General features: G+C 41.4%; 1 protein-coding gene across 1 annotated transcript in view; it reads left to right on the top strand.

Moving 5' to 3' along the window:
* LOC137642487 (enoyl-[acyl-carrier-protein] reductase, mitochondrial-like) overlaps window positions 1–16,110 on the top strand; it is a 101,625-nt gene that overhangs the window by 84,344 nt on the left and 1,171 nt on the right. Inside the window, exon 5 of the mRNA XM_068375079.1 lies at window positions 3,753–3,888. Within this exon, the coding sequence (XP_068231180.1) occupies window positions 3,753–3,888 (136 nt within the window). The remainder of the gene's footprint in view (window positions 1–3,752; window positions 3,889–16,110) is intronic.

Below are 16,110 nucleotides of genomic sequence, written 5' to 3' on the forward strand. Positions count from 1 at the left end.
CCCATCATAACGAAACTTTGTCCCCATTATCATGAATAGCCCTCCGAACTTCAGGATCACATTTCAGCACATAGTGGGTTGTTCCCCCCCCCCCCCCCCCGAGGCATTTCTATATTTTGGATTTGGTCCAGGCAGCGATTTCTTTAAATCAAAGCATTTACTACATCATCTTCATCATTGTACATATTGCATATCGTTTTTGGTTTTAGTTTTCCGATTTTTCTCGTTTCAGTGTCAGCCACCAATGTCTGAATTTTGTTTGCCGCCTCTTCTCTGATCGTAGTTGACCTCTTGTTAAGTATAAGAATGTCTTTAAGTGCTTGTTCAACCTCACAATTTCTTTCAGTAATTTTAGTTGTTGTATTAGTTGATTTAATTATCAACAGATTGTTTCCTTAACTTTGTCAGCAAATGTCGGTTTCTTTGGTTTTGGGTCTATCAATGTTTGAAGTGTTGCTTTAATTGATGTCATATTCATGGCAAGAATTTGCTGCATCTGCGCTAAGGTCCGCAAGTTTGTTTTCCAAGTCATCTATTTTCGCATCTTGTTCATTCAGGGCCAGATCTCTCACGTTCACATCTTCCTTTAATTTTGATATTACTAAATTGTTTTGTCTAGCTTCACGTACGCAGTGTGGGCGGACATTCTCACCCTATCCATTTTTTCCATTCTCCCTCCATGTTATTACTAATGAGACAGAAATAGTTAGGAATAGACATAGTGTACTGTCGTTTATCACTTAGGTTTCTTCATAAGACTAGCTAATATCTTTTCAATGATATTCTAACCGAGAAACAGAAAGCTAAAACACGACTCAGGGATTGTATAACGGAGCTCTGCACAACACGTCCACGCTCTAGCACACTCACTCACATATAAAATCTCAAGCAGCCTGGAATGGCATTTTGAGTGAACATTTTGATTTGAATTGGTTGCAATTCTATAGAAGTGTTAAGCCTATTGTTCTTTTGAATGAGAATCTGGTCAACATAATTGTTAGTCATATCCGTTCTCTTGTGCTAAAGTACAGAGTGAAAGACACACCCGGGTTCAATAATGATATGTAGACGTGCTTATTTGGAGAAATTGGAGGCCTATCATTTTTAAAAGGGTAACAGATCAGGTTTGACTTGGATTAACTATACTGTACTCAATTAAGAGCTGTTGCTCAGTGAGTTTATGCTTCAATTGAAAATGAATACAATTTAGCCATAAAAGAAACCCTTTATGGTATAACCCAGGAGCGTAATTGGTGGGCTACCATTAAATCTTCACTCTGGTGTTGACTTAACAGTTCTTTCTGTACTTAACCATATGGCTCTCACTCACTGTCCAAAGGAAAAGTCAATTCTTTTGGCTGATGTGTTTGACAGTGAGTAGAGTAATGAGAAACTTGATCTTCCTCATTGCTGCTTTCCTGAGGTTTGAAATTAGAACTCTCTTGCTGCGACTTGATGTGTATGGAGTTGTAGGCCCAAATGGTATTTTTCCTTTATTTTTTATAAAGACTGCTGATTTCTTAGCTCCTATGTTATCTTTTATTTTCTGCAAGTTAGCAAAAAGAGGTTTTTTTAGCACTTGTTAGAGAATTGGAAATGTTACTCCATTATCCAAATGTGTTTGTGGTAGATCTAGTCTAGCTGATTACTGCCAACTTCATATTATCTAAATAATTTTACCATCTTGGCAAAACGTCTGAATAAGTATGCTGAAGGTAATTATCTGTTCCCTTGTTTGTAATTTAGCTTTAATAAAGACCTTGGAGCATGTGATGCTCTTCTTACAATCTCCAATGCTGTACAGAAATCCCTTGATTGTGGTCAGGAAGTGCATATGATTGGCCTCGATTTTAGTTATTCCTTTGACCATGTTAATCATGAGGCCCTTGTGCTAAAACTCAAATAGTGGGGAGTGGGTGGGTCTTTTTTAAGCATCATTATTCAATTTTTGAGTAATAGATTGCATTGAGTTGTTGTTGATGGGCACCATAATGAATATAGAAATGTGATATCTGGTGTTCCTCAGAGTAGTGTTCTCAGCCCTTTACTTTTCATACTATATACATATGATAATAATGTGGTTTGGCCTGGAAAACAAGTTCATTGCCTATGCAGATTATGCTACTTTCCGTGCTTCACTTTCATCTCCTGAATGTAGATCTGGGATTGCTGAATCCCTTACGAGAGATCTAGCTAAAACTAGTGCATGGTGCAAATTATGGGGCATGAGGTTGAACCCTAACAAAACTCGAAGTATGATTGTAAGTAGGTCAAGGACAGTGGCTCATCAACATCCAAATCTCAGTATAGATAATGTTTCTTTAACTGTACACGACTTTTAAAATTTTAGGTGTGATGCTTGATAGAAAATTTATTTTAGCGAAACACATTCAGTAATACTTTGAGAAATGAGTATAATGCTGGTCAAACCTCCTCTTCAGTCTTGGTTAAGACTTGCGGGTTGGATGAGGCAGAAAATATAAATAGATGACTCAGGTTTACATAGCTAGGAAAAATACAAATTACTTCAAAAGTTTCTAATATTTTTGCAAGTGACATGCACTATTTATTTTTTATGGTACTGTACTGTATTAACATGTTTTTGTGAAGAAAGCATTAAATGTCTAATTGTACACTAATGCTTGGTTAGTATACCAAAAGACTTTATTGGTTACCCTACTAGGACATAAGTTACAGTCATTTTATCAGATATTTAACTACCTACTTGTTCTATAAAGAATAGATTGATTGAAAGATTGAAATACTGTAACTATTTACCATAGCCAAAAAGGTAGTTGCTAAGAAATTATATAATTTTCTGAGCAAATGACCATAATACAATACTGTAGTGTAGTTTTGGGTCTTCCACTATTCCATTAGGCCAAATTCATTTATCCTGAATTTCCATTTCCTAAGAATTCCCATTTCTCATGGCTACCAGATACTATAATAGAGACTTAACTATAATATTTGTTGCACCCTTTCCATGTGATATAGTACAGGTACTTGATTGGAGCAACGCTAACTCATTACAAGTTTTTCATGGACACTTTAGATTCCTGCTTATTAGGCGTCATTTACTTGATTACCTTTTATGAAGTTTGTTGGGGATAATTTTCTAAAGTTTTCTTTTCAATTGATTTTATTTTGTGAATTCATTTCACCAATCTTTGGACACCTTTTGTTTATGCCTTTATCTGCTGCCTCATAATTTGTGATTAAAGTCCATTTGAGTTTTCCTTGTGCTTAGATTACACATTTTCAATAAAAGTAATTAGTTAAAAAAACTGAAAGGTGAAGTGGAGGTGTGTAACACACTGTAACTCATCTAGACAGTCTTTTAATCAATCTTGAGTACAGTACAGTATTACACCCACAACCCAGCTAACAAGGCTCTAGCCAAAATGTTTTACCTTTGTCAAGTCTTTCTAAGCTTTGGAAATAAATTTGTAGAATAGTTAATTTCAATTTTAGAACATACAGTACAAAATTCAAAATACATAAACATTTCAAATATACGAATTTCAAGTCTCATTTAAAGTGCCATTTTCCCATAAAGTTACTTTACTTAGTAAGAAATAGTCAAATGAAAGAAAATTGAACTTTTCCTTTAAGAATAACAGTACAATATCTAATAGTAATGTGAATAAAGAGTTTAGTATATGTTATTTATGAAAAAAATGGCATGTTTTGGTAGTGTTTTATTTATTTGCTTTTAGGCTTAAAGTATTGTACATACTTACATATTACAGGAAAAGTGAGGAAGTTAATTCTTTACCTAAGCCAAGCCTTGCCCTTAATTGTGTAAGTGGAAGAAGTGGCACTGAAGTTTTAAGGCAGTTGTCATCAAATGGGGTAATGGTGACATATGGTGGAATGTCAAGACAAGTAAGCAAAACTTCATTGTTGTTATTTTTAGCTGTATTCCTTTAATGATGAAAAATATTTTATGTCAAACAATCTGAAATAAATTTTTGGTAAGAAGTTATAATTATCATACATTGGGTCTATGTCTTTTAAATATTGTAGATTTCAAGCATTTTTTATATTTTTGTACTCCACCTCTTCCTTGCTGTTATAGCATGCTCCAGCAAACTTATTCTACATACAGTACTGTACTTTTTTTATATTGTTTTGAATTGACTTTTCCCTTGTATATTACAGTTGTAACACTTTCCTACTATTCATGTTCCATGATTTTTAAATGTTTTCATATACAGTACTAGAAAAACCTTATGATACAGTACTGATGAATCAGCTAAAGATGCAATTACTGACTAGGTCAATTACAATTGTCTCTGTCAACAAAATTTTACATTATAAGTAAATTCTATCATATTGAGTAAACAAGAGTCAGTAGAATAATGAATCTGACAATAATCATCTAAAATAGATTAAGTTAGTGTTGGACTGAAATGTTCATTCTAAAAAGAACAACACTTGGAAGTAAAGTACAGTACTGTAATATTGCTTCCTTGAATTGTTCTCTCACTTGACTTGAGCGTAGTGGATGATTAACCAATATGGTAAAATCCCTGATTTCAGAGAATCCAGAACAAAACTTTTATGTGATTATCCTGATTTCAACGGACATTAAATACATTTATGGAAGTAAATTCTTCAAATAGTTTTTAGAAGCTTTAAAAAAAAATCATTTATCCACTTAGTATTAAATTACTAGTAGGTTGTATGTTTAATGAATACTTCTAATTTATTCATTAGGAACAAACTTTGGTATCTGAGTTAGGAATGTAAAGTTAGTGTTCTGGTTAAACTATACAGGTATTGCTCGACTTACGACCTATGCGACATACGACTATTCGACTTTACGACCATTTTTTCAGGGTGATGACGTCACAAGTTTATCGGAAATAGGAAGAATATTTCCTTGAAAATAATCTATTTTCTTGTATACATATAAACTGATTTATCTTGGTAAATTATTATTTTCTTTTATTGTTAATATTCAGTATTTATTTTCAGTTAAAAATACATTAAGAAAAGTTTTAATATCTGTCGAGTTCATAGTATGTCTGGTGACGTCACATCACCGGCGGAAAGCGTCCGGGCAATACAGTGATTTCCTTCCAATAGGCTAATGATTGATATTAGTATCTCCATTATCGAAATATTAAATAACGATACAAAGTATTTTGAGGGTCTGTATCGGTTTTCATGAGTACTACGTAACGTAAATTTGACTGTACGCTACTTTTTTAATTTCTGATAATGGATCGATGTTTATCTAAAGAAAATATACTAATAGGGCAAATATTTTCTTGAAAATAATATATTTTCTTTTACATTATAAAAATAAAATACTTTTGTTTGTTAAGTTAGTATTTTCTTTTCATTTCTTGCGAGAAACAAAGAAAATGAATTTACATTTTTCAATATTAATCTTACCCGATGATCATGTAGCTGTCAACTCCGTTGCCCGACAGAAATCTACGGTCGGGATACGCCAGCGATCGCTATCCAGGTGGGGGTGTACTCAACAGCGCCATCTGTGAGCAGGTACTCAAGTACTTCTTGTCAACAAGAACTCAATTTTTCCTCTGTCGTGCCGCCGGCAAGACCTACTTGGATACGCTGTTGATTTTGGAGTTATTGTTCACGATTTGGTGATGTATTTGCTCTAAAGTTTAGCCTTCGCTGTTCAGGAAGCTTTATCCTTAGCTTAGCAAGCTTTTGGAATTAATTTGATTCATTGGTTAACGAACTTTGCTTAATTTTGGAATTCCCCCTTGACTACTTCTAAATTCAAGATGTCTGACCAGTCCCAAGTTCCTAAATACAGGCAGTGTAGTGTTAGGACTTGTACTAGGCGTCTTCCGAAGGCCTCTATAGATCCTCACACCGTATGTTCCAATTGTAGGGGTAAATCCTGTCAATTGGAAGATCGATGTGGGGAATGTGCTGGGCTTTCGGAATTCGATTTTAACGAATTCCTTAGATATGCACGTAGGTTAGAGAAGGAGAGAGATAGGAGGAGTTCTTCTCGCTCTGTGGATTTTTCCTCTCCCCATGCCCCTCAACCTTTTCCTTCCCCTGTGGTGGTGACTCCCGAACCTGCTACTAGTGCTCAGCCTGCAATGGCTGATATGTTGCGTGCCATTCAGGCTCTCGGTGAGAAGGTGGAGTCGTTGGTTAGTGACCGTAATCAGCTCTTGGCAGATGTCAGAGAGCTGAAAGCGAAGAGTGCAGTGGGAAGTGTTAGTGCTAGTGATGTGCATAGTGTCAGTGTCAGTGTTGCGCATGAGGGTACATCTGTGCGTGCCAGTCGTCCTCCCAGTCCGGGACCTCTTGCAAGCTCCCAAGCCCAGGGGAGAAGCAATGTCGAAGGACCAAAGGGTTCGGCAGGCCTTGATCGGCGCACGGATGTATCCTCAGTGGTTGCGGACGTATCTGTTAAGGATCGTCCCATCCACATACAGACGAATGAGCCCTTACATTCCTCGTCTGTGGAAGAAGTTTCCAGGAGGAAACGGTGGACCAAGGTCTCACGACCGCTCAAACGTAAGGTCCCTTCCGAGCTAGTCCAACGGCCCAGGTGTAGCCACTGGGTCAGTTCGGACTCGCCGCAGTCATCTGATGACTGCACACCTCCCAAGAGAGGTAGAGTGGTCCCTCAACAGGCTACTGCTCCGTCTGTTGTTGCTCCAACCACAGTAGACCCTAAGTGGTCCATGCTGCAGACTATGCAGTCTCAGCTTGCGGCATTCATGCAGGAGTATCATGCCGAGAAAGTTAACACCACTCCTGTTAACCTACAACCCGCAGAGGTTGTGCGCTCAGCAGATACTGCGGCTGCCTGCTCCCACACTCCACCTGTGAGAGCTCCTCCACCGATGCGCAGTCCTCCCTGCCAGACGCATGTTCTTGCTGCACCATCTGCTAACATGCGTGAGCTGCCGCATCAGGAGTTGCCGGGTTCCAGCGCTATGCGGCATTCTCCTCAGCCCATGCAGCATGCTCTGCATACCTTACAGCATGCTCCGCATACCATGCAGCATGAGCCGCATACCTTACAGCTTGCTCTGCATACCATACCGCATGCTCCTCAGCCCACCGCAGCCCCTCCCACACACCAGCCCTCTGCTTTTGTTGTTGCCAGCTCGCAGACCGACCAGCAGAGGCATGATGTTGGATCCGCAGGTACGCATGCACCCGTTCTGCCGGATTCAGCCGTTCAGCTTGCTGCTCTGCCTTTGCCACTCACAACTCAACTTTCGGATGATGATGTATCGGATGATGAAGCTGCACATCTGGATGAACCTCACTCTGATATTGAAGGGCACAAGTCTTCGCCTCCCTCCTTAGACTTTCGCAAAGTCCTTGCCTTGTTCAGGGACTTGTATCCTGAGCATTTTGTGTCTGCAACCCCTCGTTCTCCCCCCTCCGAGTTTGCTCTGGGCATGCAGTCTGCTGCGCCTGCCTTCACCAAGCTTGTTCTCGCCAGATCATCTAGGAGAGCTTTGAGGGTTATGGGGGACTGGTTGCATTCCAAGAAGCAACTGGGAAGGACCTCTTTTGTCTTTCCTCCTCCCAAGCTTGCTTCTAAGTCGAGCGTCTGGTATGCCACGGGAGAGGAACCCGGCTTGGGGGTTCCTGCCTCTGCCCAGGCCGACTTCTCAAGTCTGGTTGACTCTCCCCGCAGGTTGGCTATGAGACATTCGAAGATCTGCTGGTCCTTTTCCGATTTAGATCATATGTTGAAGGGAGTCTTTCGTGCCTTCGAGATATTCAACTTCCTCGATTGGTGTTTGGGAGCCTTAAGCAGGAAGACTTCCCCTTCAGATAAGGACTCGGCCATGCTGATCATGTCTAGCATGGACAAGGCAATTCGGGATGGGTCTGGTGAACTTGCGGCTTCATATGTATCAGGAGTCCTTAAGAAGAGAGAACATCTTTGCTCCTTCTTATCAGCTGGTATCACTCCTTGCCAGAAGTCAGAGTTGTTGTTTGCTCCTCTCTCCAAGTGTCTGTTTCCGGAGGAGCTGATTAAGGGGATGGCTGCCTCACTTATCCAGAAGGATACTCATGATCTGATGGCTTCTTCTGCACGTAAGGCTAAAACCTTACCTTCCGTGCCTAGACCCTTCCGCCCTGCAGCAGTTGACACACCTGCTTCTAGGTTCATCCCGCCCTTTCGTGGCAGAACCTCCAGCAGAGGAGGTACCCGTGCAGACAGTCACCGTGGCAAGTCCAAGAAGGGTTCCAAGTCCGCAAAAGGCAAGTTTTGACTGCCTTCCTCTCCAGACAGCAGTAGGAGCCAGACTCAAGACCTTCTGGCAAGCTTGGGAGAGCAGAGGTGCAGACGCTCAGTCTGTGAAGTGGCTAAGGGAGGGATACAGAATTCCGTTCTGCCGCAATCCCCCTCTAGCTACATCTCCCATCAACCTCTCTCCCAACTACAAGGAGAAGGACAAGAGGCTAGCGTTGCAACAAGAGGTGTCGCTCTTGCTACAAAAGGAAGCGGTGGTCATAGTCCGGGATCATCAATCCCCGGGCTTTTACAACCGTCTCTTCCTGGTAGCCAAGAAGACAGGAGGTTGGAGACCGGTGCTGGACGTCAGTGCTCTCAATGCTTTTGTCACCAAGCAGACGTTCACGATGGAGACGACGAAGTCGGTCCTAGCAGCGGTCAGGCAGGAGGACTGGATGGTCTCGTTAGACCTGAAAGACGCATACTTTCACGTCCCCATCCATCCAGACTCCCAACCTTTCCTAAGATTCGTCTTTGGAAAGGTTGTGTACCAGTTCCAAGCCCTGTGCTTTGGCCTAAGCACGGCACCTCTTGTGTTTACCAGACTGATGAGGAATATTGCGAAATTCCTTCACTTGGCAGACATCAGAGCCTCCCTCTATTTAGACGACTGGCTTTTAAGAGCTCCCACAAGTCGTCGCTGTCTGGAGAATCTCAGATGGACTATGGATCTGACCAAGGAACTGGGCCTCCTGGTCAATTTAGAGAAGTCCCAGCTCGTCCCATCCCAGACCATTGTCTACCTGGGTATGGAGATTCAGAGTCGAGCTTTTCGGGCTTTTCCGTCGCCCCCAAGGATCAACCAAGCCCTAGAATGCATCCAGAGCATGCTGAGAAAGAACCGATGCTCAGTCAGGCAGTGGATGAGTCTAACAGGGACACTTTCATCGCTGGCCCTGTTCATCGAGTTAGGGAGACTCCACCTCCGCCCCCTTCAGTATCATCTAGCTGCTCACTGGATAAAGGACATGACGCTAGAGACGGTCTCAGTTCCTGTTTCCTAAGAGATGAGGTCTACTCTAACGTGGTGGAAGAACAGCATTCTTCTCAAGGAAGGTCTACCATTGGCTCTTCAGACCCCCGACCACCGTCTCTTCTCGGACGCATCGGACACGGGCTGGGGTGCGACACTGGACGGACAGGAATGCTCGGGAACATGGAATCAGGAGCAAAGGACACTTCACATCAATTGCAAGGAGTTGTTGGCGGTTCATCTGGCCTTGATAAACTTCAAGTCCCTCCAGCTAAACAAGGTGGTGGAGGTGAACTCCGACAACACCACAGCCTTGGCTTACATCTCAAAGCAGGGAGGGACTCATTCGAGGAAGTTGTTCGAGATCGCAAGGGACCTCCTCATTTGGTCAAAAGATCGAAAGCTCACGCTGGTAACGAGGTTCATTCAGGGCGATATGAATGTCGTGGCAGATCGCCTCAGCCGGAAGGGTCAGGTCATCCCCACAGAGTGGACCCTTCACAAGAATGTTTGCAGCAGACTTTGGGCCCTGTGGGGTCAGCCAACCATAGATCTATTCGCTACCTCGATGACCAAGAGGCTCCCGTTGTATTGTTCTCCGATTCCAGACCCAGCAGCAGTTCACGTGCATGCCTTTCTGCTGGATTGGTCCCATCTCGACCTGTATGCATTCCCGCCGTTCAAGATTGTCAACAGGGTACTTCAGAAGTTCGCCTCTCACAAAGGGACACGGCTGACGTTGGTTGCTCCCCTCTGGCCCGCGAGAGAATGGTTCACAGAGGTACTGCAATGGCTGGTCGACGTTCCCAGGACTCTTCCTCTAAGAGTGGACCTTCTGCGTCAACCTCACGTAAAGAAGGTACACCCAAACCTCCACGCTCTTCGTCTGACTGCCTTCAGACTATCGAAAGACTCTCAAGAGCTAGAGGCTTTTCGAAGGAGGCAGCCAGAGCGATTGCCAGAGCAAGGAGGACATCCACTCTCAGAGTCTATCAGTCTAAATGGGAAGTCTTCCGAAGCTGGTGAAAGGCCAATGCAGTTTCCTCAACCAGTACCACTGTAACCCAGATTGCTGACTTCCTGTTACATCTAAGGAACGCAAGATCCCTATCAGCTCCTACGATCAAGGGTTACAGAAGTATGTTGGCAGCGGTTTTCCGCCACAGAGGCTTGGATCTTTCCACCAACAAAGATCTACAGGACCTCCTTAGGTCTTTTGAGACCTCAAAGGAACGTCGGTTGTCCACTCCAGGCTGGAATCTAGACGTGGTCCTAAGGTTCCTAATGTCATCAAGATTTGAACCGCTCCAATCAGCCTCTTTTAAGGACCTCACATTAAAAACTCTTTTCCTCGTGTGCTTAGCAACAGCTAAAAGAGTAAGTGAGATCCACGCCTTCAGCAGGAACATAGGTTTCACATCTGAAACGGCTACATGTTCCTTGCAGCTCGGTTTTTTGGCTAAAAACGAGCTTCCTTCCCGTCCTTGGCCTAAGTCGTTCGAGATCCCAAGCCTGTCCAACTTGGTGGGGAACGAACTGGAGAGAGTACTTTGCCCAGTTAGAGCTCTTAGGTACTATCTAAGAGGGTCAAAACCATTACGAGGACAATCAGAAGCCTTATGGTGTGCTATCAAGAAGCCTTCTCTACCAATGTCTAAGAACGCAGTTTCTTACTACATCAGGCTTCTGATTAGAGAAGCACATTCTCATCTGAAGGAAGAAGACCTTGCTTTGCTGAAGGTAAGGACACATGAAGTGAGAGCTGTGGCTACTTCAGTGGCCTTCAAACAGAACCGTTCTCTGCAGAGTGTTATGGATGCAACCTATTGGAGAAGCAAGTCAGTGTTCGCATCATTCTATCTCAAAGATGTCCAGTCTCTTTACGAGAACTGCTACACCCTGGGACCATTCGTAGCAGCGAGTGCAGTAGTAGGTGAGGGCTCAGCCACTACATTCCCATAATCCCATAACCTTTTTAACCTTTCTCTTGAATACTTTTTATTGTTGTTCTTTGGGTTGTACGGTCGGCTAAGAAGCCTTCCGCATCCTGGTTGATTTGGCGGGTGGTCAATTCTTTCTTGAGAAGCGCCTAGGTTAGAGGTTGTGATGAGGTCCTTTAGTATGGGTTGCAGCCCTTTATACTTCAGCACCTAGGAGTCGTTCAGCATCCTAAGAGGACCGCTAGGCTCAGTAAGGAAGACGTACTTAAAAAAGGCAGAGTAATGGTTCAAGTCGACTTCCTTACCAGGTACTTATTTATTTTATGTTTGTTATTTTGAATAACTAATAAAATGAAATACGGGATACTTAGCTTCTTTGTTAACATGTATGCTGGTCTCCACCCACCACCCTGGGTGTGAATCAGCTACATGATCATCGGGTAAGATTAATATTGAAAAATGTTATTTTCATTAGTAAAATAAATTTTTGAATATACTTACCCGATGATCATGAATTAAAGAACCCGCCCTTCCTCCCCATAGAGAACCAGTGGACCGAGGAGAAAATTGAGTTCTTGTTGACAAGAAGTACTTGAGTACCTGCTCACAGATGGCGCTGTTGAGTACACCCCCACCTGGATAGCGATCGCTGGCGTATCCCGACCGTAGATTTCTGTCGGGCAACGGAGTTGACAGCTACATGATCATCGGGTAAGTATATTCAAAAATTTATTTTACTAATGAAAATAACATATTTTGCAAGTCATTCTTCGTAGAGTTTACTGTACGTCACGTGTCTTGTGACGTCATGTATCTGGCGGAAGCGCGCTGACAAACCGAATGATTTCCTTTCATTGTTACCGAGTACAGTAATCTTATTACAGCATTCCCATCATTGAAACACCCAGTAATGATATCAAGTGTTTTAGTGGTCTGTATCATTAGTTATAAGATTAGTATAACTTACCGTAAATTTAAGAAAGAAAGTCTGATGACGTCTTATTTCTGGCGGAAGGCGAGAGGCAAATCAAGTGATTTCCTTCCGATGCGTCACTATTCCCACAATCGAAACATCGAATAATGATATATAGAATTTTTTAATAATTTTCAAAAGAAATATGAAGATACAACTGAATTAAAAACAAAATACAGAGAAAGAGAGAGAGCTTATTCTTTTTATAACTAATTATAAGGTCTATAAGCAAACTGTATGGAAAATGTGATACCCTATAACATATTGGCGCTGATGTAACATGCATTACAGTATGAAGAAATTTAGAATGTCAAGAAAATTACCTGTATATAAATCAGTGTTATTCGCACTATATATATGTGCTCATAATAGTAATACGACAGCGTGACCTTGAGATTAGCTGATGCCAACTGAAAGTAAATCAAAAGTATTTGTTGATTGATATGCTCAAGAAATTGAAAAATAAAATATAAACGTACTTTAATAAACTACAATTAAACACAGTAATGTCTAATGAAATATAAAGGTTTAATATTGAACTAGAATACTGTATGAAGCTTTAAAATTGAACTACTCGTATGCGATTGCGAAAGCGAGCACACACACACACAAAGAGAAAGAGCTACAACGATTTTGCATTATACCTAATGATTAGACGAACTGTATGGAAACTAATTTCCTGTAACATATTGGCGTTGATGAAATATTCATCATGAAGTTATTTCTAATAAGTTAAGAAATGATAAAAAAAATATGCCATACGTATGTACGCCATATTTTGATACGGTAGGTAGCGGCACTTTCAGATCAGGTGATCATAACCAAAGGTAAACAAAATTTTCAGTACTCGATTGTAAAATGCTTCCAAAATTGATAAATAGAATACAAAAATGAATTTATAGAGCATATGATATCCTATGAAACAAGAAAATGGAATAATGATAGACAGTAAGAAAATATTGGCAAAATATTATGATCCAGATGATTGCCGAATCATAACGTATCAAAATAAATCTACGGAAACTTCACTTTTCTAGTTCGACATATGGCGAACTCGACTTACGACTCATCTCTCGGTCCCTATCTCGGTCGTAAGTCGGCGACTACCTGTATCTCAAAGTGTTAATAATAATAACACACATTCTGTCTAATTTTCTTAATAGTCCTTGAGCATTACCATTTGTCATCCTTGCTAGAGATCTTTAAGCCTCTTCAGATCTCACGTTTAGTATTGATGGCTCTGATCAATGAGCATTCTCTATTTCATATACATTCTCATGTACTTAAAGTCTTGAAGTAGTGTACTACTTAAATGAAATTGTTTGGATAAAAATACTAACCTTCATCCATTACATAGGAGAGGTAACAGCGAAGCTGGAGAACAAGGCAGTTAAAACTTTTATAATTTTTATGATAATCATCTCGCTTTTTAGCAACTTGTGTGTCTATCAAGGGAGCAATATCACCCCTGTGGAGGAGACATGCTTAATGCTAACATATCTCTCAACCTGCTCGGCGTGCACTCAAGGTAAACGCAGGACACACCTAAATGCACGTTATCATCAAATACGTTCAGCGTGCACTCAAGGTGAACGTAGGACTCTCACCTGAGTATTCTAGCTCTTCAGAGCATGTGCTTGTCTTTCTTCAAATGCTCTGGCATGGCCGTGAACACACACTTGAACTCTGCATTTTTCAACACGTGCGTAGGGTGACAAACCTTACTAGACTCCTGACGTGTGCTCAGCCTCTTAGGGGTTTAGAATAGATGGGTTGCTACGCCTCACCATTGCGTACATTACTCTTACAGTAAGCGCTTCATAAGATCCAGGATTGGGCGCAAGTTTGAACTTTCTTTGAGAAGAGTTTTTATACCAGAGAGAGCTAAACACACATCCTAGCACGTCCACTTTCCGGCTTACATGCATAATTGTGACTGGTAGGTCTATCCAGTAGACCTCCCCAACTACCAGAGTCATGGCCGTCGATGTCCAGTTACTCCTTGGGGTGATTCTCGACCTCGGTCCTATAATGGATCGAGATCACCCAGAGTAGTTTCTTTTGACGACAATTATCCCCGTTAGAATTTCTGTTTACCTCAAGCTGTCTCTCTCCTCGGAATGGAAGAGTTCCCATTAGGGAACTTCTTTGATAATCCTCGGAATAAACAAATTCCATTCAGATTCAAAGTCTTTACACCTCAGAGCATAGAATAATTTTATCTAACCCCTTTCCCTTTTCCTCAGAAGACTTACGTCTAAAAGAAAGTCATAAAATTTGGCTGGTACTGAAAAACAAATCTTGTATTCAGTACCTGAAAAAAACTCTCTAGTTTCTCTGGAGATTATGACTTGAGATCAAGACCTGATTGCTCTCCCCAAAAGGAGATATTCAGATTGTTTAGTTAGGGAAAATACATATTACTTTTAAAATTTGTAATATTCCTTACACCCTAAAAGCCAAAAGTGTGTGCACAATTACCCTCGTGCATTCGATTATTGCAAGGACAGCAAGGATATTAGGCATGCTCAATTGAAGTACTTGCCTTCCCAGAGTAATAAAGAAACACATCAGGGCTCAACTTTACGCATATTCAGCTTATATTTGAAGCTTTCTGCATTGTCAAACTTTTGTCTTGCGTTCCCTCCATCTCAGGAATGTAGTCAGTCAGCTGACTGTATAAACTAAAGAAAACAACTGCAGCCTTTCCTTCTCTTTTTTGGTGATTAGTCCTTTAAGACTGATTGATATGAGTTTCATATAAGTCACTCATACCGTTTTTCTCCCTGTGAGAGAAACAGCATTGGCTAGTTTTCCAATGAGAACGAAGAAAAACAACAAACATTTGCACACTATTGTACTTTCTCCTCAGCTGTTTGTGACTGCGATCATCTTTGGAATTAAACCAATTTGCTCATTATAGTGAGCCCTCTTTGAAATAACACCATGATGCGAACACCCCTGGGAACCACACCATGATGCAAGTATCTTTTGGAACATTGACATACATGCTTGCGATGTGAGCATCGTTTGGAACGTTACCTATTTTTGTTCATTATCACTAATCTGTTTGCTATCCCTTGCTCTTATGGTAGCTTCATTTCTCTAATTCGCTTTCCAATTGGAGTGATACTAGATATGCTAGTAGGTGTTTGCCCATTATTTAGAGAGCGCTATAACACAGTTGCACAATTACAAGCTATAGCCATAACTTCTCAGGTTTCTCCTTACGATCGATCACTCGCTCTCTCACATGCTCATGATCGGTCGCACATCCTTCACCTGGTCGGGATCAATCACGCAACCCCTCACTGCTTACTAGATCGCTTTCCCATAGAAGTACTACAACAAGCCCCACAAATACAACCCGAGAAAAGGACTCAAGTTAGGTAATGAAAAAATGCAAATGACCTACAATTGGTCCTACACAAAAACAAATCTTATTAGAAGTTTCAGATTTGTATAGGTGAGAAGAATACAAATTACTTCCAAATAGGTCAATTTGTTAATTTTGTGCTAAGCAGGGGGAAGCCAATTTAGTGGTCGCACTTAGACGTATAACTTTATTAGCCATTGGCACATCAACTTGCAAGCCCCGACCACGGTTATGCTCCCCCATGTGTTCATTCAGCACAGTCCAATTACTGTTGCTGAGCCCTGCAAAAGACAGTTGACTAATAACAGCCATTTCAGAGCAGACAGGGTCAAAGGCGAGTATGCATCAGGAGTTAGGAGACCTCGAGCTTATGTCAGCAGGCCTGAAGATTCTAGAGGCTTTTGGGGTTCCTCCTGTGTTCAGGGCTCCCCATCGGAGGTTTGAGGCTCAAGGCTCTTCTCCTTTTGTGCTATGACTGGTAACAAGTTTAAACTAAGGAAAGTTTTTGGTTTCCTTCAGGGAAAGGGATCCCTCTTTGGACCACGTTCCAGTCTTATTAGACAGGCCAGGCCCTCTCAG

This window comes from Palaemon carinicauda, chromosome 6 (assembly GCF_036898095.1).
Source record: "Palaemon carinicauda isolate YSFRI2023 chromosome 6, ASM3689809v2, whole genome shotgun sequence".
In the NCBI taxonomy this organism is placed as follows: domain Eukaryota; kingdom Metazoa; phylum Arthropoda; class Malacostraca; order Decapoda; family Palaemonidae; genus Palaemon; species Palaemon carinicauda.